The sequence below is a fragment of the Callorhinchus milii genome, unplaced genomic scaffold, assembly GCF_018977255.1.
Source record: "Callorhinchus milii isolate IMCB2004 unplaced genomic scaffold, IMCB_Cmil_1.0 Scaffold15, whole genome shotgun sequence".
Lineage (NCBI taxonomy): Eukaryota > Metazoa > Chordata > Chondrichthyes > Chimaeriformes > Callorhinchidae > Callorhinchus > Callorhinchus milii.
This window is the reverse complement of record NW_024704756.1, coordinates 968,629-994,930: the sequence shown is the minus strand read 5'-3', so window position 1 is coordinate 994,930 and position 26,302 is coordinate 968,629. Positions and strand designations below refer to the sequence as shown.

Sequence of the window (26,302 nt, the reverse complement as noted above, 5' to 3'; positions counted from 1 at the left end):
TCCCCTCCCCCACCCTCGGCATCGTCCACTTCTCCCATCACGGCTCCTACCCCCATATGTCTCTCTTGCTGTTACAGTGATGATCTGTTCAGAGCTGAATGAAGGAGAGGAGCCCCGGAGACTATGTGTTCCTCCCCCGAGGGAAGCAAGTCTGGTGTGATCAGCACCTCCTGCAGTACAGACTGCTCGCTTCACCCCTCTAACACCAGCCTAAGCTGGGTCCCACTGCTCCCTCATCCATCACATTGATCATTTCTGGGGGGAATGGTTTGTGCCAGTGCAAGTGGTCTGGTTTTCTGGGATATTCGCTGACACCAGGTGACACTGCTGGATGCCCAACAACAACAACAACTTGCATTTATATAGTGCCCCTCATGGTGTAGTGTTCTGAAGTGCTTGTAGTAACAGCGTGGTACCCTGCGGGCAGCAGATTCTACACTGTAAACATATTCACTTTCTCAGGTTTCACATTGTGTAAACAGCCATCGTCAGTTATGAAGGGTGACCATGATTCCACTGTCTCCCTGCTCCTTGGATTTGCGAAGAAACTGAGCAGACTTCAGTGTCTGGTCTGCGTTGTGTACGATCATGTAGTCTAAATACCTAGGCGTGTATTTCACCTACAAAATACAGTCACTACTGTTACATTGTAAAATCCTGTGAAGCGCTTTGAGACCGTTAAGGCCCAACAAAAGGCCCTGTATCAAATGCAAGATTATTATTTTATTATTAAATCCAATGAAGCGCCTGTGTGCTATGGTTTTGCCCATAAGATACACAGTCACTCCACTTTACAGTGTATTCTGTGAAGCGCTTTGAGATGCCTCGATGACGTGATGAGGTGGTATGGCAAATGCAAGTATTAGTATTATTTTTATGGTTCATTTTTGGCCCTTGCGTACCTCTGTTGGTTTGAGAATCACTGTTCAATACACATTTATTATGCACTGCCTTTGTCAACGTCTCAGAGTGCTTTTAGAATGCGATTAATTATATATGAAGTGAATGATGTCATGGAAGCAAAAGCTAATATAGCAGCAATATTGGAGAACAAAGATATGCCAAGGGGGGGGGGGGTTGGAAGTTCGATAAGGAGAGAATATGAACCAGAGTAATGTGGGAAGAAAACCCATTTCTCTTTGAGCTTCTGAACAGACAGGAATGAAGAATAAGAACTTGTATTTTCTTATCTTATTACATCAAGATCTCAAGGTGTGACTGTCAAGTATAATCTTGTGACTGACTTTGAATGTAACTGGGATAGTCATTATGTTCAATGCAAAGTCCCACACAGCAAATCATTGAATCATAGAATTATACAGCACAGAGGGAGGCCATTCGGCCCATCGTGTCTGTGCCGGTTCTTTGAAAAGAGCTTCCAAATCAACCCCACTCCCCCACTCTCTCCCCATAGCCCTGTAAACTTGTCCTCCCCAAATAATTATCTACTTCTCTCTTAAACATTGTTATGGAATCAGCTTCCACCACCCTTTCAGGCAATGCATTCCAGATCCGAACAACTCGCTCTGTGAAAACGTTTCTCCTCACCTCCCCTCTGTTTCTTTTAACAAGTATATTAACTCGGTGTCCTCAGGTTACTGACCCACCCGCCAGTGGAAATAGTTTCTCCTTGTTCACCCTATCAAATACCCTCATAATTTTGAAAACTTATATTAAGTCTCCTCTTAACCTTCTCTGCTCCAAGGAGAATAATCCCGGCTTCTCTCGCTTCTCCTGATAACTGAAGTCCCTCATTCCTGGTACCATCCTGGTACATCTCCTTTGTGCCCTCTCCAATGTCTTGACATCCTTCCTAAAGTGTGGGGCCCAGAACTGAGCACAGTCTCGAGCTGAGGCCTAACCAATGTTTTATATAAAGGTTCATCATAACTTCCTGACTTTTGTATTCTATTCCCCTATTTATAAAGCCCTGTATCCCATATGCTTTTTTAACAGCTTTATTTTCCTGTCCGGCCACCTTCAAAGATTTCCTTATATGACCCCCAGGTCTCTCTGTTCCTTCACCCCCTTTAAGATTGTACCATCAGCGTATATCGCCTCTCCTCATTCTTCCTCCCAAATGCATCACTTTGCATTTCTCCACATTAAACCTCATCTGCCACCTGTCTGCCCATGTTACCAGTCTGTCTATGTCCATTTGCAGTCTGTTACTATCCTCCTCACTGTTTACCACTTTTCCTAGTTTACTATCATCTGCAAACTTGGAAATTGTCCTCCCTGTACCCAAGTCCAGGTCATTTATATAGATCAAAAACAGCAGTGGTCCCAATACTGACCCCCTGGGGGTCACCACCACACACAGACCAACACAGACTGCGTGGTATACTGTGATGCTGGCCTCACGGTCTGGGCCTGATACACAGTGCACACAAGGTCCTGTCACCCCCTCCCTCCCCACCTTTTTTGGGGGAAGGGGAGTGAGTGAGTGTTCTCCTAAAGTGCACTGACCCAACAACTGAAGAATGTGGAAGAATGATGATGATTGTATTAAGAAATAATTCTTGTATTCAGTACAAGTATTTAACTGCATTCAGATGAACAGAGGATCAGGGTGAGTGAGTGAGTGTGTGAGTGAGTGTGAGTGCCATCATTTTCATGGCAGATAATGATCTGTTGCCATGTTCCGTGCTACATCTTCCATAACATGGATGGAGTGAGGAGGGGAAATGTATCTCTGACATCTTGTTTCAGTTCCTCCGTAGCCTCGTCTCACTGTTTTGTGATGGGGGGGTAACATGACTTTATTGTAATGGTTGTTCACACAGCTTTGATCTGCCATTATTTCAGTACATTCCCAAACACTTGTTTGACAATTTAAATCATGTAGCTCAGTGGAGTCCTGTACTCAGTGGTTAGCTGCTTTAGGGTGTTTAAAATCTGTGCAAGTTTAGTTTAAAAACAAAAGGAAATCGTGAATGAAAACATTCACCAGTCGCCAGACCTGTGAAGTGCTTTGATGTACAGTCAGAAAGATATCTCAAATATCAGGATTATTTATTATATTAAAGTGATGCAGAGCATGTAAGGAGCGGGTGGGAATATCCAACTCCTTGTGAAATCAGTGATCATATCTGAATGTGATCTGGACAGATTGCTACATGGAGTTATATGGACTGTAACATGCTGCAGCTAACAGCCCAAACCCGCCATCACTGGTCTTAATTTACTTCTTGTTCCTCAGTGTTCAACAAGTGCAGGTTTTTGATGAATGTGAGCGAAAATTATGTTTCCCCTTTCCCCTGTGCCTTCATTATTTGGAGTCCTGTAGCTCAGTGGTTAGAGCACTCGTCTCGCAAGAGAGAGGACCTGGGTTCGATTCCCAGGCAGGGCAAAACATTAGGTAAGTTTCCTGACTCTGTACGCCTCTGTTTGCCTCGCAGTATATACAAACCCAGTTGTTAATCAATTAGTGGATTGCTTTTCTGGGGGTAATAATCCCTTCCAAAATTTTTTTCAAATAAGTAGAATTTGGTCAGTCAGTCCATGACTGTTTGTGGGACGGACGGTGCTGTGCGCAATTGGCTGCCGCTTTTCGCCCACAAAATATACAGTCAATTCGCTTGAAGTATAATCTCTGAAGCGCTTTGAAACATCTCGAAGAGGTGATAAGGCACTGTATCAAATGCAAGGATTATTATTATTCAATGTAATTCCAGCGCTTGCTGGTAAGTCACACGCGGTGGCAGGTGAACACACATTAAATTGCGGGAAATGTAGTCTTGACCCGTCCCTGTGCACTTACTGGCTGCAGTGAATTGCCCACACGCCGTGTAGATTATTGATTAAATTGGATTTTATACAGCTGTACAGTTTGACTGCAAGTTGGACTTCATGTACCTTCTGTGAAGCGCTTTGAGATGGCTCAAAAAAGAGATAAGGCGCTATATCAAATGCAAGGATGATTATTATTATTGTTCTCTCTATCGTCTCCCTTTTCCCGGCCTCATCTGTAACACCTCTTGTGTGCCGCTCCTGAATAACACTTTAAAACCTTCTCATTAATCTGCTCGGCGAGCAAAAAGTAAATCCATTCAAAGCCGGGCAAGCAGACAATTACACAATACGTTGAGCTATTTTTACAATGAATTACACAGATTGTACAGCACCACCAGGCAATGTCGGTGTTTACACAAGCCCCCACCCCTCTATTCCCCTCTCCTCCTCTCTACCCGTCTGTTCCCACTCATGTCAGTTCCTCTTAAATACATTGGTGCTTTTTCGCTTCAACCACAGCTTCCGCCAGTGAGTTCCACACTCTCTGCGTGAAGAGGTTCCTCCTAAACTCCCAGTTGATTTGTTACTGGCTCTCATATACAGTAATCTGATAACTCACCCTGCCTTAACTTGTCACTATCACTTAACTCATCGCGCTGTCAATATCCCAGCCATATTTATTCATGAAATTATACACACGTGGCCCCACTCACCTGATAACTAGTCACTGAGCCCTTTCCCTTGGGTGACGAGTTATCAGGAGGTTACTGTACAGTAACCTTTGACTTACCACATTCCGAGTTTCCAGAATTCACATCTAACAGGAGACCCAGCCTGAAAGCGAAAATAAACTAATACATATTTCTGCGCATTCTTGTGTAGCCCACTCTCCACTCTCCCAGCCCCCCCGTGTGCTCGCTGGCTATTAGTGCCCAGGGATATCAACTTTGAGTTGGTTTGAATTCCACAAGCGGAAGTTAGGCTTACTCTGCCTTATTCGTTATCTTCTGCTCATGGAATTCAAACAATTGCAACACACTATATTTATACTGCGCCTTTCAAGTCAGGAGGACGTCCCAAGTTGCTGGACAACCAGGAATTTAGACCCGAGCCGAGGGTTGGGATCAGGAGGGGTGGAGGGTAGGGGTAGGAGGGTGACCGAAGATGCAGTTGAAGAGGAGGATCTTGAGCATTGAAGGAGGCAAGCGAGGGAGCGAGGTGAAGGGAATGTTGGATGGAGTTCCAAAGGGTGGGGGAGAGATCAGCCCAACCACCGATGGTTGCACGGGCTGGTTGGGGGACATGGAGCAGGATGGAGCCCACTGAGCGGTGGGAGCGGACAGGTTGATATACTGTTAGCAGGTCACAGAGGTAGGAAGGAGCAAGGCCGTGGAGGGCCTTGAAGGTGAGGATTTTGAACTCTACTCTCTGGGGGATGGGGAGCCGGTGGAGTCGGGTGAAGATGGGGGTGATGGGGTCACGGAGCCTGGTGCGAAAATAGCTAACATATGGCAGTGGCGGTGTTGTGATTACACTTAATCGGACATTCGGCTTCGGAGGGTCACATGGTAAGTATATAGCAGTACTTGGTTTCAAGCCTTGTGAGTGAATAAGCCATTTGCAGAGGCACCACAACAGCTTCCCAGCACCTGTGTTTTTTGGTCAGCAGCCGAGTGTCTGACACACTCGGAAACCCATCACCTGCTTAAGAGTCTCCAAACTAATCATCCCACCTACACATGGAGATCCCAGAGACAGATTGTTGGAATGGAATAACCTCTCTCTCTCTCTCTCTTTCTCCCTGGAGGGACACATCCTGCTTCACCTAATTCCGGAAAGTCCTGGCAGAAGGAAGATATACAGTAAAAACATAAATTCTGCCCTGGGCTGACTGAATACCGAATCACTCCCTCAGCTGTCTGTCTCCACACTACCAAAGCAGGACAGTCACATCAGGGTTCAGCGAAATGAACTGAATGGCACAGTGTACAGGAATGAGCGAGCAATATTGTGTGTGGGCAGCGAGGGGGAGAGCAGCAATCTGCTTATTATGAACCTTTATTATACGGGGGACATCGAAGAGGCAATTGATGCCTTGTGAAAATACTCAATAGGATTGGAATGCATATCTTGAATTTTATTCCTTGTTCCCTGGATTCTCGGTGGGTTGTTTTGACGATAATGTGGGTTTAATCTCAATGTTGCTTGTTTGGCTCATGAGGTTGTTGAGGAATACCCACAGGAAGGAAGCAGGAATGCATTAGCAGCGGAACATTTAAAGCTTATTCGGAGCTTCTAGCTTTTGTGGATTAGCCTGTTTCATCATAATCATAATAATCCTTGCATTTAACAGAGTGCCTTTCATGTTGGGAGGACATGAGGTCACAAAGCGCTTCACAGGATTTATTGAAAAGTGTAATAACTGTGTACGTTATGGTCAGACAATGAGGTTTAAAAGAATTTCTATAGTGACTTACAGGCTCCAAGTTGCAACTGGGGATTCCTTATATTAAGTGAGAAGACCTCTCTGAGGTGACCATATACAGATGTATCATATTCTAAATGGTATTGAAAAAGTAAACCCAGAATGGTATATAAGAATGCATTNAAAAAAATGATTGTTTGTGGGACACTGCTGTGTGCAATTGGTTGCCGCCTTTTGCCACAAAATAGACAGTCACTCCACTTTACAATATACCCTGTGAAACACTTTGAGATGTCTCAACGGCGTCGTAAGGCACTATATCAAATGCAAGGATTATTATTATTAGACAGTAAAACAAGAGGCTAGAGGTTTAGAGGTAAAGGCCAATTTCAGGACAGACATCAGGAAGTTTTTCTTTACACAGAGGATAATTAACAACTGGAACATGTTACCAGGAAGGGTGGTTGAGGTCAGGACATTGGGCCTCATCTAAAACAACAGTTTGATGATGTGATGGGGGGGATGCGTCTGAATCAGAAGGTTATAATAATAATAATAATAATCCTCGCATTTGATATAGCGCTTTTCACGTCAGGAGGACGTCCCAAAGCGCTTCACAGAACACACTGTAAAGTGAATTGACTGTATATTTGTGGGCGAACGCGGCAGCCAATTGCGCACAGCAATGTCCCACAAACAGTCGTAGATTGAAAATGACCAATTTATTATTGTTTTTGGTTTTTGGAGGGATTATTATTAGGCTCTGTGTGGAGTAAGGAAACTTGCCCAAGGTTTCGCCCTCTGCCTGGTTGTGGGTTAAAGCCTCAAATCAGAACTTTGAACTCACCGTTTTGGTTGACGCTCCAGTGCAGGGCAGGGTGTGTGCAGCAATGTTAGAAATGCTGTCCTTTCGGTAGAAATGGGTCAAATAGCTTTCTTCATCAAAACTAATTTTGTAAACTGGAACTGACTGAATCCTGAGTAAACCCAGACCGTGTTAGAGTTCCTGCAAATCCACACGATGCTCACTGGACAGTGGGTGGAGACCCTGTTTGGGGCTTGGAGCCCTTATTAAAGGAACTCAAAATGGCCACATTTTAGACTCCTTTGTGAAAGTTGGTGAACACTAAGCTAAATGGAAACAGTTTGCATTATCACTATCGTGCTCTGGGTTGGAGTGGGAGGGAATTTGAGAAAGTTGTAGCAATGTCGATTATATTTAACCAATTCTAGATCGTACTAGTTAGCTCTCATCCAGGACTGTAGCTCAGTGGTTAGAGCACTCGCTTTGCAAGTGAGAGACCTGAGTTCAATTCCAGGCAGAGGGCAAAACCTTGGGCAAGTTTCCTTACTCCACACAGAGCCTAATAATAATCCCTCCAAAACCAAAAACAATAATAAATTGGTCATTTTCAGTCTACGACTGTTTGTGGGACATTGCTGTGCGCAATTGGCTGCCGCGTTCGCCCACAAATATACAGTCAATTCACTTTACAGTGTGTTCTGTGAAGCGCTTTGGGACGTCCTCCCGACGTGAAAAGCGCTATATCAAATGCAAGGATTATTATTGTTATTATTACTATGGAGTGTGAGGGAAATGAGTATTGTTCAGTGACTGATGTGGGAGATGAATCAATGGAAAAGAAACATTCTGAAGAGGAAACGGTTTGTATTGATTGGGAGCCTGCAAATATCCCTCAAAATTAATGGGAGCCAATCAGGAGATCCTCAGTCTTGTTGACGTTCAACTATAGGAAGTTAGCTCTCCTCCTGGACTTGATGTCAGGACAGCAGTGGTCATGGAGTCGAGGGTGGAACCAGAGAGGTAGAGTTGGGTGTCATTCGCATACATGTGGAAGTTGATCCCATGTCTGTGGATGATGTCACCAAGAGATATATGTATAGATATTGAAGAGAAGGGGACCAAGGACAGAGCCCTGAGGAATGCCACAGGGAGGGCTAGAGGAGAAACTGTTTGTGGAGACGGAGTGAGAGGTAGGATCTGAACCAGTCAAAGACAGAACCATGAAGGTTGAGGTGAGAGAGGCGGTGGAGGAGGATAGATTGGTCAACAGTATCGAAGGCGACAGAGAGGTCAAGGAGTATGAGGAGACATAGAGAGTGCTGGTCTCATAGGTGGACAAAATGTCGTTTGTGACTTTGGTCAAAACCGTTCTGTACTGTGGGCAGCACAGAAACCCGATTGAGGGGTTAAGGATATTGCCTTGGATTACTGGAGGCAACGTAAATACGTTCACTGTTTCTAAAGATCCCATCAAACTATTGAAAAAGAGAAGGGAGTTTCTTCTCTCCCGGTGTAATCATCCCCCAAATAAAAAATGGTCATTCGTTTCATGGCCGTTTGTGGGACATTGCTTTACGCTATGGGCTGCTGGGTTTGCCTACAAATAACAATGATCCTTGTATTTGATATAGCACCTTATCACGCCTATAGACATCTCAAAGCGCTTCACACAGTATACTGTAAAGTAAATTGACTGTATGTTTTGTGGGTGAAACGAGGCAGCCAATTGCGCACAGCAGAGTCCCACAAACAGTCATGGATTGAGTGACCAAATTATTATCATTTTTAAATTTTTTTTGTTTTGAAGGGATTATTACCCCCAGAAAAGCGATCCACCAATCTGACTGACAACTGGGTTCCTACTTACTGCTAGATAACCAGAGGCGTGTGGAATAAGAAAACTTGCCCAGTATTGAGCCCTGCCGGGAATCAAACCCAGGTCTCTCGCTTGCGAGGCGAGCGCTCTAACCACTGAGCTACCGGACTCCCATACAAAATTTATAGTGAGGTGACTCCATTTCACTGTAAATCCTGTGAATTATTTGAGAAGTCCTATCAACGTGATAAAGTATTATATCAAAGAAGCGAAAATTATTATTAAGGGGGCGATGCCGGAATGCTGAGTGACCTGAGGAGCTGGATTCCAGTTGCCAGTTATTTTCACTGTCTGTCCACAGCAGTGGATTTTATAGTGAGGTGCTCTCTACTGACTTAGCTTCTTGGTTCCATGCGTTATAACAGTGCAGCTCTACCATTCAGAGGAGTTTGACTCTCAGGGTTAAGAGCCTGGGATTGAAGTGGGGTGGTGGGGGCGGGTGGGGGGAACAAATCAGCAGAAACACTACTTCTATGAGCGAGTAGTAAATGTACAGAACAGGCTCCCTAGGAAGATGGCGGAAGCAGAAAGTGTTGTTTGTTTCAAGAACAAATTAGATGGATTTCTGTTAGAAAATAATATCTGGGGATACAATATGTAGTTTGGGACACGGCATGTCACGCGACTGCCAGGATGGTGGAAGGTGAATGAGGTGAACCTTGGACTTCGTTCATCTAGCAAATTCTTACGTTCTTATTCAACATCTCCACGCCTGCCTTGGGTTACTGCAGACCTGCCCAGCTTTTCCAGACATTTACTTTTCAGAGCCTGTTTGGGGTGAAGGGCAAAATGTAAGAAGCACTGTAACATGCACTGTGTCTGTCTCAGTGTCTGTTTTATTCCTAGAATTCCTAGAAGCAGTTGTGGATTTGCATTGCTTGACTGGGATCTGAATCCTTAACCTTTCGATCCTCAACCTTACCCTCCTAGCTGCCTGAAATGGAAATAAAGATGACTTTCTCCTTTTAAGTAAAAAAGTATTCCCCTTTGACACGAGAACAGCTCTTCAACCCAATTGCAGGAATCTAAAGTTCAAAGAATGTCTTATTAGTGCCTTTGCATTAAACCACTGCACCCCCCCTCTCCCTCCCTCTGCAACCACCAATTCCTGTTCTTTCGTTAAGCCTCTTAGCAACTCATTGTGACCTGGAAATCGAGTGTTCTGTGCTGTGGGTTTGAGGTGCCGCTCTGTTATCTCATTCCTGCAGGAAATGTAAATGAGTTAAGTGCTTCTGGGAGCAAGGCAGTGCAGGGCATTCGGTATCTGATTAATACACAACTGACTCAGCATCGTGGCACAGCAGAGCGCCAGCACAGAGCACACACAAACCAAACCTTTCGCTGCTCTGCCAGAAAAGCTGCTGCAGTTATCCGGCATTTGAAGGAGTTTGGACTTCAGCTGCTAATATTTAACAGGTTTCCCCTTTTCTGTTATAAATTTCAACAAAGTTTGTTTCGCTCTGATTGCAGGTTACACCACCCACAACGGAGCTGGGATGAACTGTGGAACTAAGCTAATGGATTTCCTGGATGAGCCTATCCCCGGTGTGGGGACGTATGAAGATTTTAATACGATAGACTGGGTCAGGGAGAAATCCCGGGACAGAGACCGGCATCGGGAGGTATGTTGCTGTGCTTTTACAGCATCTGCCATGTTTCACATTCACATACATACATACATACATACTTTCCTCCACTGTAAGAGACTGTTACAAACACCATCTTGTACTGTTGCTCACACTTGGCTCCTGAGTTATTTAGATTGCATTTTAAGATATTTTTGATAGTGATGGTCTATGTTGATAGAGTAAGTGTCTCCTTGTCATTTAGTCGCTCTCTCGCCTCTTGAATCAGAAGATTTCTGGACCTGTAGCTTAGTGGTTAGAGCACTCGTCTTGCAAGTGAGAGGACCTGGGTTTGATTCCAGGCAGGGCGAAATGTGAGGCAAGTTTCCTTACTCCACACGTCTCTGTTTACCTAGCAGTAAGTAGGAACCCGTTTGTTAGTCGATTGGCGGATCGCTTTTCCGGGGATAATAATCCCTCCAAAAAACAAAAATAAATTTTGAAAAATAATAATAATTTGGTCACTCAATCCATGACTGTTTGTGGGACATTGCTGTGCACAATTGACTGCCGCGTTTCGCCCACAAAATATACAGTCAATTCACTTTACAGTATGTTCTGTGAAGCGTTTTGAGACGTCTCGAAGACGTGATGAGGCGCTATATCAAAATGCAAAGATTATTGTAGGTTCGAGCCTCAAATTGGGAATTTGAGGCTCGAACCTCGACTGAATTTGAAGTAACAGTCTGGGTTGACACTCCAGTGCAATGCTAGGGGAGCGCTGCATTATCAGAGGTGTCGTTCTTTGAATGCGACATTAAACCAAGGTATCGTCTGCCTGTTCAGGTGGATGTTAAAAGACCTCATGGCACTATTCAAAAAGATAAAGGAGTTTCTCTCTCCCAACGTCCCAACCTACAATCCCCCAGATAAACTCAGTCGTTCACTTCATGGTTGTTTGTGCGACATTGCCGTGCATAAAATGGTTGCAGTGTTTGGCCACTAATAAACTTTGCAGGAAATCCTTTGAGATGTTTAGATGGTATGATAAGGCACTATATAGCTAGCCAGTGAAGTGTCCCGAGTACATACGAATAGTTGTTGTTTGTTTTCGCAAATCAAATGCAAGGATTATTTGGATGTTTTTGAGGGCAGGATTTGGGCTGTGTATCCAAAGGCAGAAACCCGGCTGCAATAAAACTGCAAAGTGGACGAAGTGGGACGTCTGCCCGATTTGAAAGCGCTACACAGATCTGTTGTTTGTTGTTGCGGGTGTCAGATGGTGACTTTTGTAACGTCATAAACGTCAAACTGATCACATCAGGCAGCTTCTCCCAAAGGGTGCAGATCCCAGGCAGGGGGAGGGGGAGCCTATGGCAGATGTGCCCTGGGATTCCTTCCCTCCCACCCCCGTGTGCCAGGTAAGCAGAGCAATAGCAGGCAAGAGCTTGCATTCCATCACTAACCTGGCCCAGCGCCCACACCGGCCCAGCCCCCACACCAGACACCAGGGGCCAAACACTCTCCTCCTCTGTTGTAAACAACGTGTGACCTTGTAGCTCGAGCGCTTATATTTCCTCACAGAGGTAGAATATTGCTATGGAATTTGTAGAATTCATGTCCTTTTCAAAGAACCTCATTTGTCTGGGTTTTACTGGTTATGGGCATACATAACTGGACGTACCTGGGCCCTAGGCACAGGGAGGGACAGACTCTATGTTAACAGTAGGAGCCAAAAAATGGGGGAGTCGGAGGGGGGGGAATAATAATAATAATCCTTGCATTTGATATAGTGCATTATCATGTCTTCGAGATGGTGAAACGGCCACAAAATAATAATTATTATAATTACTACAGCACAAAAAGAACTGTATCTTCATAATAATACTGATTAGTATTGGATGCCTGTTTATCTACAAAATTATGTACATATATATTATATATAGTGCCCTTCATGTAGGATAATTATCTCAGAATGCTTGACAGCAATAGGGTCTGATGCCGAGCAAGGGAGAGGGGCAAGTAATGGTCGAAGAGTTAGGTTTTACACAGTGTACAGTCAATACACTAGAAATTATACAGTTCATCCTGTGAAATGATTTGCGACATGATTAGATGCTGTATCAAACGTAAGGATTACTTACCAGCAACCCGTTGACATTGCTCTACATTGAACTCTGAATCTTTTTAATTTGGCTGCATTAGCTGTTCTTTGAAGCACTTTGATACATCTCAACGACGTGATAAGGCGCTATATCAAATTCAAAGATTATTAATATTATTTGCAAACTGTGTGAATCCTCTACTGTTTTAATTATTGAGAATCAAACTAGTTTTTTTTTTCCTTTTAACTGGCATTTATTAATAAAGATGTCATCCTAGACCCTTTGATCCTGTTAATTATTGCTGATTTGGCTTGTTCTTGCAGGTAATGTTTTTCCAGTGTTAATGTTTGGGAGCACAGAAGGCAGAATCCTGCTGCTAAAAGCATTTCGCCCACAAAATACACAGTCATTCCACTTTAGATATTCTGTGAAGCGCTTTGAGACGTCTCAACTTCGTAATAGGGTGCTGTATCAAGTGCGGGGATTATTATTATTGTATAATGGATCACAAAACTCCCCGACATAGATCTGAATAATCACAGAGTGTTATAGGGTTCAGCCCATCACGTCTGTGATTGGCTGAACCCTATAACACTGTGATTATTCATTGTTTCTTTACACGAGCCACGTGATCTAATCCTTCTCTGCTGTTTGCTCCCCCAAAGCCTTCAATATCCCTCTTTTTCAATCATCTACTTAAACCCCTTTCCAAATCATTGATGGCATAACTGTGGCATTACAGCTGATTGTGGGCTGGAGGGCAACCATTCACTCATCCATTGTGAGGGGTTGAGTTGCTCTTCATCGAGTTAGGCTGGCACAGTGTTAGTGCTCTTGTTTCTGAGTAGGAAGGTTGTGGGTTCAAGCCCCCACATCAGGACTTGGAATCAGATCGTCTAAGCTGACGCTCCAATACAGTGCTGGGGTTGTTGCATTGTAGGAGGTGCCGTCCTTCAGTTGAGACGATAAACTGAGCTCCCGTCTGCCTGTTCAGGTGAATGTTCAAGATCCCAGGGTGCTATTCGAAAAGAGAAGGGAGTTTGTCTCTCCCGTTGTCCTGGCCAACAATCCTTCAAATGAAAATTGGTCTCTCACTCCCAAGAGGGAGGCTGTTTGTGGGACATTACGGTGTCCAATTGGCTGCCATGTTTCACTCACAAAATGCAGTCACTACACTTTGCAGTATATCCTGTGAACACTGAGCAAGTCCTTGGAGGGTTTGAAGGCGAGGACGAGGATTTCAAATTTTATCCTCTGGGGGATGGAGCCGTGCGAGATAGGGGTGATAGGGTTAGGTAAGTGGGGTCTCCTTATAGCTGAACTGGCCCCAAGGTGACCTGTCTGGCAACGGCATTTCAGAATCGAGCCAGCACTCTGTGATGGTCTCTTGTCGGGTTCCTGAGCCAGGTGGGTCCGCAGTATTCCAGGGCACTCACTGCTGATGACAGCACAGCCCAGCCTGGCTCATCGGCAGGACCTGGACACACGCCAACTGAGGCGGGCCCACTGAGGTGGGCTGACACACGCCAACTGAGCCAGGCTGACACACGCCAACTGATCAGGGCTGACACACGCCAACTGATCAGGGCAGACACACCCAACTGAGCCAGGATGACACACGCCAACTGATCAGAGCTGACACACACCAACTGAGCCAGGCTGACCACATGATATAGAAGCAGAGGCATGTGTGCATATGATCCTTCTCTTACACATTGTAGGTCAGTCAAGGATTAAGGATTTTTGTTGGTTTTGTTTAGCCTTAAATTCACACTATTTTTCTTTTATTGGTCAGTTGTTACTGAGGTAAAGTATAATTTAATAACAGCTGTGTACTTTAAGTAATCAACAGGACATGCTGAATTGGAACAACTTAATCTGATGTTTCCTGTGTGTTGAGGTGACGGTTTCCCTGGGAACTCACTCTGTTATATGTCCTAATGTTATAATCGAAGAGGTCACTTAAGATTTAAGGATTTCCAACTAAATACTCCATTAAACAAACAACAACAATATTACATTTGTATAGCACCTTTCATATCAGGAGGACATCCCAAACAAATGGCAAAATAGTGCAGATGCTGGAAATCTGAAATAAAAACAGAAGTGGCTGGGAACCCTCAGCAGGTCAGGCAGCATCTATGGTGAGAGGAAAGTGAGTTAACGTTTCAGGTCGATGACCTTACGAGTTCCAGAGTTTCGGGGCGTAGTAGCTGAAAGCGCAGCCGCAAATGGTGGAATGGAGGGCATGAGGGACATGCAGGAGCCCAGAACTAGTCGAGCGGAGGCAGTGGGTTGGTGGATAGGCAGCTTGGAGAGGTAGGAAAGTGCCAGGGCATGAAGGAATGTCCTCCCGACATGCAGGATAATAGCAGTAGGCAGCATCGACATGTGGTGGCAGCCATTGGTCTAATATACAGTGGCACTTGTCTGCAGAGATTCCTTGCATACCCTGTGTTTCTTGTCTGAGGTTGGATGAGTGATTAAACCCAGGCTCTCTCTGCCTCTTCACGTGAGCTTCAAAGAGGAGCAAGGTCTCAAATTAATCGACCGAGAATCATAATCCTTGAATGTTAATGGATTAGTCTTCTTGCTGCTAAATAATAATAATCTTTGCTTAGTCCTGTAGTTAAGTGGTTAGAGCACTCGCCTCACAAGCGAGAGGACCTGGTTCAAATCCCGGGCAGAGCAAAATGTTGGCCAAGTTTCCTTACTAAGTTTCCGCCATTGAGACGTCTCAAATTGCTTCACAGGATATACTGCAAAGTGAATTGACTGCATTTTATGGGCGAAACACAACAGCCAATTGCAAACAGTGTTCCACAAACAGTCCCGCACAGTGTCTAGTTATCCCACAAACAGTCGTGGATTGAGAAATAATTTTTTTTTGGAGAGATTATTACCCCCGGAAAGCGATCCGCCAATCAACTAACAACTGGGTTCCTACTTACTACTGGATAAACCGAGGCGTGCAGAGTAAGGAAACTTGCCTAAAGTTTTGCCATGCCCGGGAATCAAACTCAGGTCTCTTGTTTGCGAGGCAAGCGCTCTAAACAGTGAGCTACAGGACTCCACACTTGTTGGATGTTCCCTCCATGTTTGCTTAAATAATAGTCACTACTACCTAGTCAACAGTTGAGTGCTTTGATATGACCTCCCTACGTGAAAGGTACTGTACAAATGCAAATTGTATTTTACTTCCAACAGTCTCAGCTTCTCCCTGGGCCAGAGCACACTGGGGGCGATAGTGAATATCCACATTCATTGAATGTAAAATGTTCAGAGCCGAAGTGAGGGTTTTCTCAAGCGAGAGACCCAGGTTGGATTCCTGGGCAGAGCGAAACGATAGGCAAGTTTCCTTACCCCACTCTCCTCTGTTCACCTCGCAGTCAATAGGAACCCATTTGTTTGTCGACTGGCAGATCACTTTTCCGAGGGTAATAATCCCTTCAAATAAATAAAAAAATTTAAAATAATAATTTGGTCACTTCAATCCACGATTGTTTGTGGGACACTTCTGTGCGCAATTGGCTGCTGTGTTTCGCCCACACTTTACAGTATATTCTGTGAAGCGCTTTGAGACATCTCAAGTGATAAGGCGCTATATCAATTGCAAAGATTTTTTTGGGGGAAAATCTCACTGGTCTAATTCTGCTCTTTTGTTTTTCAGATTACGAGCAAAAGTAAAGAATCCTTGTGGGCTCTCATCAAGAGTTTGAGCGACGCCTTCTCTGGGTGGCTGGTGATGCTACTGGTTGGGCTGATGGCAGGTATGGAGAGCGAGCAGCCTCAGTCACTCACACTCGCCTTCACCACACTGTGTGAGCTCACAACCCACCATCGTCCAACTCCTTGGATTCTGGTTCGTGAGCTCACACTCCATACTGACGTTCAAGAGTTGCCATCCTTCGAATGTCCCTTCCCCACCTGCCCCTCAACCCCGGCCCCTACTCAACCCTCCCTCTACACTTTCGCACCTGTCTCCCACTCCTCTCTCACCACCACTATAGCCCACATGAAACCAACCACCTGCTTCCTCGACTCCATCGCTACACCTCTCCTTACCTCCATCTTCTTGCCCCTCTACTCACAGACATCATAACCTCTCCCTGTCCACTTGTACTGTTCCCACCCCATTTAAAAGCGGCTGTCATGAATCCCATCCTGACAAAACCCTCCCCAGAACCATTCCTGCTCTCAAATTACCGCCCAATCTCCAACCTCCCTTTCCTCTCCAAGGTTCTGGAACGCGTTATTGCTTCCCAGCTTTGCTCCTTCCTCTCCCGCCACACCTCATCCACCGCCTCTCTCAACCTTCATGGCGCTGTCTTTGACTGGTTCAGATCATACCTCTCACACAGTCTCCACTTCATCTCCACAAACAACTTCTCCTTTACCCCTAGCACTGTCTCGTGCGGCATTCCTCAAGACTCTGCCCTTGGTCCCCTCCTCTTCAACATCTATATGCTCCCTCTTGGTGACATCATCCGCAGGCATGGAGTCAACTTCCACGTGTATGCGGATGACACCCAACTCTACCTCTCTGCCTCCACCCTTGACTCCGGGACCACTGCTATCCTGACAGAATGTCTGTCAGACATCAAGTCCTGGATGAGAGCGAACTTTCTAGAGTTGAACCTCAGGCACTGATAGCATCCATGGTTGCACACGACATCTCACTTGGCGTTTTGTTTGACCCTCAACTGTCCTTTCTATCGCATCCGTGCCATTCGTGGAATCCTGTAGCTCAGTGGTTAGAGCACTCGCTTTGCAAGCGAGAGACCTGAGTTCAATTCCAGACAGGGCGAAACCTTGGGCAAGTTTCCTTACTCCACACAGAGCCTAATAATAATCCCTCCAAAAAAACAATAATAAATTGGTCATTTTCAATCTACGACTGTTTGTGGGACATTGCTGTGCAATGTAATTTGTTGCAGTCCTCATCTGTATTCACTACTCCCGCCAATTTGGTGTCGTCCACAAATTTTGAATCCAAATCATTAATGTATATTGTGAACAACAGTGGTTCCAATACCGATCCTTGTGGAATACCACTGCCCACCCCCTGCCAGTCTGAGTAGCCTCCCTTTACCCCTACTCCCTGTTTTCTGTTTTGTCGCCAGCTTGCTATCCATTCTGCTATTTTTTCTCTGACTCCACATGCTCGGACATTATTCATTAGTCTGTTATGTGGTACCTTGTCGAACACCTTTTGGAAATCTAAATATATTACATCTACCGCATTACCCTTGTCGACTCTTTCTGTTACCCTTTCTGTCCTGTTACCCCTTCAAAGAATTCAATGAGGTTGGTCAAGCATGACCATGCTGAAACCGTGCTGACTATTCTTTATTACGTTTTCCGTTTCCCTTATCCCCTTTACCTGCCTCTTTTAGCCAATTTATTTGGGGGTAGTTGAAATCCCCCATGATTATTACTCTATATATTTTACTCATTTCCCTAATTTTCTTGCATATTTCTTCCTCAACCTCCCTTCCACTGTTAGGTGGTCTGTACAGTACCCCTATTTGTGTGATTGATCCCTTGTTATCTTTTATCTCTATCCACACAGATTATGTTTCTGTCTTACTGTTGGCTATGTCCCTTTTTTCTACTACCATGATGTTATCCCTAATGAGTCCACTACTCCACCGCCCTTTTTCCCATCTCTATCCTTTCTAAATACGTTATACCCTGCAATGTTTAGTTGCCAGTCGTGTTATTTTGTAGTCACATTTCAGTAATCCCAATTATATCTGATTCCTCACTACGACTTATTGCTTCCAGTTCTCCTGTTTTATTTCACATGCTGTGTACATTGCTGTACAGACAGTTTAATTCATTATTATTAATTTTTCCTCTCATTTTATTTTTGACAGTCCTTTCACACTTCTGTTCTATAATTGTATTAATGCCCTGACCATTTATATTCTCCTTACTTCTGCTTGAGTCATTTCCTTCTGATCGCTCCCCCACTTTTACTAGTTTAAAGCCTTTGCCACAGCCCTATTTACCCTTTCTGAAAGGACTTTGGTCCCCTTCTGGTTCAGGTGGAGCTTGTCCCATTTGTACAGCTCCTTCTTGGCCCAGTATTGGTGCCAGTGTCCCATGAAGTGGAACCCTTCTTTCCCACACAATGTTTTAGCCACGTGTTAACTTTCCTATACTGTTTCCCCCTATTCCAATTTGCACGTGACTCGGGTAATAATCCAGAGATTATTACCCTTGAGGTCCTGCCTTTTAATTTAGCTCCTAACTCCTGAAACTTTGCAGGATCTCCTCCCTCTGCAGGACCTTCTCCCTGTTTTTTCCTATGTCGTTTGTCCCAACATGGACGATGGCAACTGGATCTGCCAAATTCCTCTTCAGCTGCTTCGAAATGTCCCTTACCCTGGTACCAGATGTTGAGTAAATGGAAGAATTTAATTCATTCGCTCTGAACGTGCTGTTTCTATCCTAGACTCACAAGCCCAGCCAAGTGTCTGACGCTTGTAAAGGAAAACAGGATGGATTATTAGTAATTGACACAACGTGTGGCTCTCTGGGTATAATAATAATAATCCTTGCATTTGATATAGCTCTTTTCACGTCAGGATGACATCCCAAAGCGCTTCACAGAACACACTATAAAGTGAATTGACTGTATATTTGTGGGGAACGCGGCAGCCAATTGCACACAGCAATGTCCCACAAACAGTCGTGGATTGAAAATGACCAATTTATTATTGTTTTGTTTTTTTGGAGGGATTATTATTAGGCGTGTGGAGTAAGGAAACTTGCCCAAGGTTTCGCCCTGCCTGGTATCTGAGGTAACTGTGTGCTCTGTGCCTCTAGGAGCCATTGCCGGCCTGATTGATATGGTGGCTCACTGGATGACTGACCTGAAGGAGGGAGTCTGTTTAGTGGGCTTTTGGTTTAACCACGAGCATTGCTGCTGGACCTCCGATGAGATGACCTTTGAGCAGCGAGATAACTGTCCGCAGTGGAAATCCTGGTCAGAGCTGTTCATCGATCAATCTGAAGTAACTATCTCTCTATTTCCCCTCCTCTCTGTTGTCTGCCTTTAGCCTTTGGAAGAAGGCTTTGGCTCCAAAACCTTGTTCAAACAGCCCTCAACAGCTGATTACACTGTGTGCACTCTCCAAGGGGAGGGTGACTCCTATATGGAAGCACTGTCCTTGTCTATCACCAGAGACATCCTCCCTAGCCCCCGCACTTACACATTCATATGTCATAAGAGTCATTTTGTTCTAATTGTCCTTATGTTGGGGTTGCTGGCACCTTCCCTTCTCCCTGCCATTACCTGGGGCAGTGAGTTCACACAGCATTGGGGGTACAGCCAATGCTGTGGGTTTAGATGTCTGTATTTAATTGGTGACGTGCTTGGCTCCAGTGAATACTTGTTACTGGTTCATGTTCTGTTAGAGACCATGGTTTAGTTTGGGCTTTTGGCTATATGTTATATATACATATATATATAAAACCACTCTGTTGTATGGATGTATATAAATACACTAAATGCAGTGTGGGTCCCACATGTTAAACTGCCAGATCGATCAGTGCTTTGTCTATAGAGCCGGCCAGTGACCCTCCAAAGAGTCAGGTACACACAGCTCATTTAGCTACACTTGAATGCTGTCAAAATTAAACACTAGACTGTTGCCAAGTAAAGCAAAAGTGCTTTGATTTAAGCCTTACTCTGCAGAAGGAGTGTGAGAGCTCTGTTATAAGGCCCCTCGTGAGAACATGGGTTGCTTATTACACGATTGGGTTGTGGACAACATTATATTTTTTACTTGAAAATCAAAATAGCGCCTTCCATTATCCCGTCATTGCAAAATAATGTCCCTGGTCGGGTCATCCTTTGTGAAGGAAGTGACATCATCTGCTCTTATATAGCATGTAGGAAGTGACGTTAGGGGCAACCTGGGAGCCTGTCTATTGAACCCAGACAAAGACATTGTAATGGGCTTCAGTTGGCACAGCAAATGCAACAACTTAATCAACAAACACAATGTGCAAAATGCTCTATTTACATCTGTGATCTGTGTCCAAATTAATTGAGTTTCAGGTGTAATTGATCAGGGTAAAGCTGAACTGCTCACCTGTTGCCTTGACTGTGTCCTAGGGGGCTGGTGCGTACATCCTGAATTATTTCATGTACGTGGGTTGGGCGCTGACGTTCGCTTTCCTGGCTGTGTCTCTAGTGCGAGTGTTTGCACCCTACGCATGTGGCTCTGGCATTCCAGAGGTAAGTTTGATGTTGTTTTACTGACCAATTACTATAATAATAATAATCCTTGCGTTTGATTATAGCGCCTCATCACGTCTCAAAGCGCTTCACAGAATACGCTGTAAAGTGAATTGACTGTATTTTTTTGTGGACAAAATGCGGCAGCCAATTGCGCACAGCAGCGTCCCACAAACAGTCATGGATTGAGTGACCAAATTATTATTATTTTTGAAAAGATTATTACCCCCGGAAAAGCTATCCACCAAATGACTAACAACCAGGTACCTATTTACTGCTAAGCAGAGACGTGTGGAGAAAGGAATCTTGCCTAAGGTTTCGCCCTGACTGGGAATCGAACCTGGGGTCATCTAGCTTGTGAGTCAAGTGCTCTAAACACCATGCTAGCCACAGGACTCCACATCGGTTACTCTGGCTCACAGCTTCGCCATTCAGTAAAGACTTCATAATTCGGTCTAAAGGTTTCTGAGTCTTGTTGCCTCTCACACTGACTGCCTGTTCAGCTAAAGATTATCTGACACTATTCCACAAGAGAAGGGAGTTTCTCCCTGTGTCCTGGCCAATATTGGATGGCGAGTTCGTCCACACAAAAACAGCCAATCACTCCACTTTGCATTAAAATCCTGTGAAGTCCTCCTGACGTGAAACGCGCTATCCCAAATGTAGGGATGATTATTGTTTGCTCCATCTATCTTTATGGGACGTTCCAGGTGAAAATTGCCTGCAAATAAATCACTACATTTGACATTTATTGCCTGTGAAGCACTTTGCCACTTAAGGTGCTGTAAAAATGCAAGTTCATCATTTTTCTTGTAGCATATCAGCTTTGAAGTTTGTCAGTGGGTAATTCAGTTCCTCTCCCTCCCCGGTGCCCTCTGAGGGCAAGTGCTTGTGCTCCCTAAATAGCTCGACATCGCATGTAGGGTTGCGGGTTCAAGTCCTACATTGGATTTTGGAATCATAGTCTAAGCTGGCACTACAATGCAGGACTGGGGGAGTGTTGCATTGTTGCAGGTGCTGCCCTTTGGATGAGACATTAAACTGAGGTCCTCTCTGTCTGTTCAGGTGGATGTTAAAGATCCCACAGCGCTATTTGAGAAGGGAGTTTCTCTCTCCCGGTGTCCTGGCCAACAATTCCCCAAATAAAATTGGTCACTTCAATCTACGACTGTTTGTGGGACACTGCTGTGTGCAATTGGCTTCCCCATTCACCCACAAATTATATTCTATGAAGCGCTTTGAGACTCGCAACACCATGATAAGGTTTCTATGAAATGCAAAGATTATTATTAATGAAATGAGATCACGACACAAATCGAAAGGACAGTCAGCTCTCACATTCACCTACAAATATACAGTCACTACAATCTACAGTAAATACCTGTGAAGCACATTGAGGCATTCAATGTGATAAGGCGCTATATCAGATGCAATGAATTATTAAGTGGAAGTATCCTCTTAAGTGGTAGTAAGGGTTGGTGCCCCCGAGTGGCCATGTGCTGTTTTGTAAGGGACTGATTTACTCGAGCACTAAAAACATCACATTTGAATTTGTGGTTTGTTTGAAATTAACAGTCCAGGTCTGTAACATTCCTCGTTTGTCCCTGGGAGTTAGAAATTTGTTCACCTACAAACATACAGCCTCTCCACTATAGGCCCTGCATCAAAGGCAGGGGGGATTATATTCTGTAGTCACCTTTCTCAATTAAAGATTTCAGAGTAGCAAATTGATGATCTGAGCTCTGGGATGTTGATGTGTAAAGGCATGTCCTTCTTATTGTGAATGGAAAGACTTGCTGTGCTTCAGTGAGTAGATTTTATAAATAATAATAATAATCCTTGCATTTGATATATGGCCTTATCACATCTTCAAGATGCGCTTCAGAGACTTGTAAGCAAAATAGAAGCCCACAGTATTAAAGGGACAGTGATATCATGGATACAGAACTGGTTGGGAGACAGAAAGCAGAGAGTGGTGGTGAACGGTATTTCTGTCTTGTTTTTCTGGAGGGAAGTGGGCAGTGGTGCCACCCAGGGGGTCAGTATTGGGGCCACTGCAGTTTTTGATCTGTATAAATTGCCTGGACTTGGGTAAAGGGAGTACAATTTCCAAGTTTGCAGATGATAGTAAACTAGGAAAAGTAGTAAACAGTGAGGAGGACAGTAACAGACTGCAAATGGACATAGACAGACTGGTAACATGGGCCGACACGGGGCAGATGAGGTTTAATGTGGAGAAATGTAAAGTGATGCATTTTGGAAGGAAGAATGAGGAGAGACGATATACACTGATGGTACAATCTTAAAGGGGGTAAAGGGACAGAGAGACCTGGGGGTCATATAAGGAAATCTTTGAAAGTGGCAGGACAGGAAAATAAAGCTGTTAAAAAATCATATGGGATACTGGGCTTTATAAATAGGGTTTAAGAAGGTTAAGAGGAGATTTAATAGAAGTTTTCAAATTTATGAGGGGATTTTAAACTATTTCCACTGGCGGGTGGGTCAGTAACCAGTTTAAAATAGTCGTTAAAAGAAACAGAGGGGAGGTGAGGAGACATTTTTCCACACACGAGTTGTTCAGATCTGGAATGCATTGCCTGAATGGGTGTTGGAAGCCGATTCGATAACAACTTTCAAGAAAGAAGCAGATAATTATTTGGGGAGGACAAGTTTGCAGGGCTATGGGGAGAGCACGGGGGAGTGGGGTTGATTTGGAAGCTCTTTTCAAAGAACCGGCACAGACACGATGGGCCGAATGGCCTCCTTCTGTGCTGTATGATTCTATGATACACTGTAATATTTCGCCCGGGAAAAGAAAATTTGATTTAATTAGAAATCAAATCCCTCTCCCTCGCAAGGTATCTTTTGTGTCTAAGACTCTTTCAGATTAAAAGTGGTTTGATATTAAGTGGTTTCATCATCCGGGGCTGCCTGCTTATATGGACCCTCATTATTAAGGCTGTGGAGGAAGTTAGCACAGACGTTCACTTGGCGAGTTCAAATCAAAATAGAATGCGGTTGAATTCTTGAAATCCTTTAGTTTGTTTACTGTCTAGAAATAGAATAATAAAACAAGTTTCTCCACTGACTGATGCAGTTGAGGTTACAAGTTAATCTGTTGACTGATCTAGTTAAGCTCTCTGGGACGCTATCCTACGTGGAGGTTGCTATGTAAGTGCAAGTTGTTGTTGTTTGGGCGTGCGAGTGAACTGATGTGGTTGGTAACAAGATTGCTTATCTTGCTGGGTTAGCTTGTGTCTCCAGCTTGTGTCTCCAGCAAAACGGCACCGATGGTTTGTTACTGCAAATATCCATGTGTCAAGGGGGGAGATGTGGCCACACCGTTGGCTGAGGTCATCACATTATTTAAGATAATTGGCAAAAGAACCAGAGGGGAGACGAAGAGAAATGTTGTTACGGTCTGGAATGCATGGCTTGAAAAGCTGGTGGAAGGAGATTCAACAACAACTTTCAAAAGGGAATTGGATAGACACTGGAAGAGGAAAAAATTTCAAGGATATGGGGAAAGAGCTGGGGAGTGGGACAGATTGGGCAGCTCTTTCAAAGAGCCGACACAGGCACGATGGGCTGAATGGCCTCCTTCTGTGCTGTGATATTCTATGATTCTATCACATAGTGCATAATTGAGTGACGTCAGGGTCACTGTTGGATGATGTCATTTCGTGCACACAACTAAGTGACATCACGTAGTGGAGGCAGTTGAGTGACATACAGCGCATAATAATAATAATCCTTGTATTTGATATAGTGTCGCTGAGACGTCTCAAAGTGCTTCACAGGATATACTGGATTGTAAAGTGGATTGACTATTTTGTACAGCTTCACTGTTCTTTGAAATAGCGCCGGGGTGTCAGCTTTATTTATAAACCCTTTCAGCGTTTTTAAAGCAGATCGGAGGAGCACATTTCTTTTGAGCTGATTTCTTAATGTTCTGTGAGATCTGAATTATAGTAACCTTGCTCTCCCTCATGAGCTTTCTTTTGTGTCTTAAGCTTTTTTTTTGTTGGTGACTTTCAGATTAAAACCATATTAAGCGGCTTCATCATCCGGGGCTACCTGGGGAAGTGGACGCTCATTATAAAGACGGTGACCCTGGTGTTGGCCGTGTCCTCGGGGCTGAGCCTGGGAAAGGAAGGACCATTGGTACACGTGGCCTGCTGCTGTGGCAATATAGTGTGTCACCTGTTTACAAAGTACAGGAGGAATGAAGCCAAGAGGAGGGAAGTAAGTGTCAGATACATGTACAGTCATTGCACCTGTACCAATACTTTTCATTTGGTAAGTTTATCTGCCCAAAATGCAAGGGATAAAATGTGAGATTTTATAAAACTGGATTTGAGTGGATTAAACACTAGCAGATATTGTGACTGTGGTCACCGCCGACCTCTCCCTGGCTCAGTGTGCAATACCAGCGTTGTGAGGTGCTCCCAAGACCTTATCCTAACAAAGGGCACTTTGTAAACAGAAATTGTTGTGAAATGAGGGAAGGCAGGAAATTCACAATCACAAGGAACGTTAGTGAACTCCACAAACATCACCTGTCAATCACTTGTTCCTTTCCAGGCCCGATATTCCCTGTGTTTGAGGCGTGATATTCTGTATTTTTCCTGACTGTAGTTGTGAGCATGTGAGTTTTAGAACGACAATATCTTTCTCTCAGCCATCTCAGTTCCAATGTCATTTGAGTCGTGGCTCCATCGCTCTGATGTCGGTGCCTGTGTTGGGCTGAGTGGGGCTGTGTTGGTCTGTGTTGTACGTGTGGACCTACCATTTGGGTTTTCTGCCTCTCTTTGGAACTCCATCCCACAATCCCTTTGCCTCGCTCCCTCTCTTGCCTCCTTCAAGGCATGACTCAAGACCCTCCTTTTTGACTGTGCCTTCAGTCGCCCTCCTACCCCCTCTGCCCTCAGTCATCCCAACCCTGCCCCCCCCTTCCCACGCTTGGATCCCGATCCCTGACTGTCCAGCACCTTGGGACATTCTCCTGACGTGAGAGGCGCTTTACCAATGTCATTCTGTTGTTGTTGTTGTACCATCGTGACTGACTCTCTGACATTTCCTTCCCAGGTGCTCTCAGCCGCTGCAGCAGCAGGAGTCTCTGTGGCCTTCGGGGCCCCCATTGGAGGCGTTTTATTTAGTCTTGAAGAGGTGAGTGTGCAGGTAACGCCATTGGCGTGATGTTTCTCAGTGAATAGCAGCTGACAACGGTGTTAGATCATATGCTGAAGATGGTTTGTGAGGAGAGAGTATTCGTTCCGCTTCTCAGAGCTCGGGAACCATTTAAACGTCCACCCTCGTCCGGCTCCACTGGCTCCCCATTCCCCAGAGGATAGAATTCAAAATCCTGGTCCTCGCTTTCAAAGCCCTCCATGGCTTTGCTCCTCCCTACTTCTGAGATCTGCTGACCCTCCTACCAACCTATCCACTCACTCCGCTCAGCGGACTCTAGCCTGCTCCAGGTCCTCCGCCCAGCATGGCCCACCCCGCCCCACCATCGGCAGTTGGGCCTTTAGCCTCTC

General features: G+C 44.7%; 1 protein-coding gene across 2 annotated transcripts in view; it reads left to right on the top strand.

The window, feature by feature from the left end:
• Nucleotides 1-26,302, top strand: part of clcn5b (chloride channel, voltage-sensitive 5b) — a 39,211-nt gene that overhangs the window by 5,760 nt on the left and 7,149 nt on the right. For both annotated transcript variants that reach the window (XM_007890939.2, XM_042340650.1), the window contains exons 2-7: nt 10,312-10,463; nt 16,182-16,281; nt 19,346-19,533; nt 20,640-20,762; nt 24,801-25,007; nt 25,851-25,931. In XM_007890939.2, the coding sequence (XP_007889130.1) occupies nt 10,312-10,463; nt 16,182-16,281; nt 19,346-19,533; nt 20,640-20,762; nt 24,801-25,007; nt 25,851-25,931 (851 nt within the window). The remainder of the gene's footprint in view (nt 1-10,311; nt 10,464-16,181; nt 16,282-19,345; nt 19,534-20,639; nt 20,763-24,800; nt 25,008-25,850; nt 25,932-26,302) is intronic.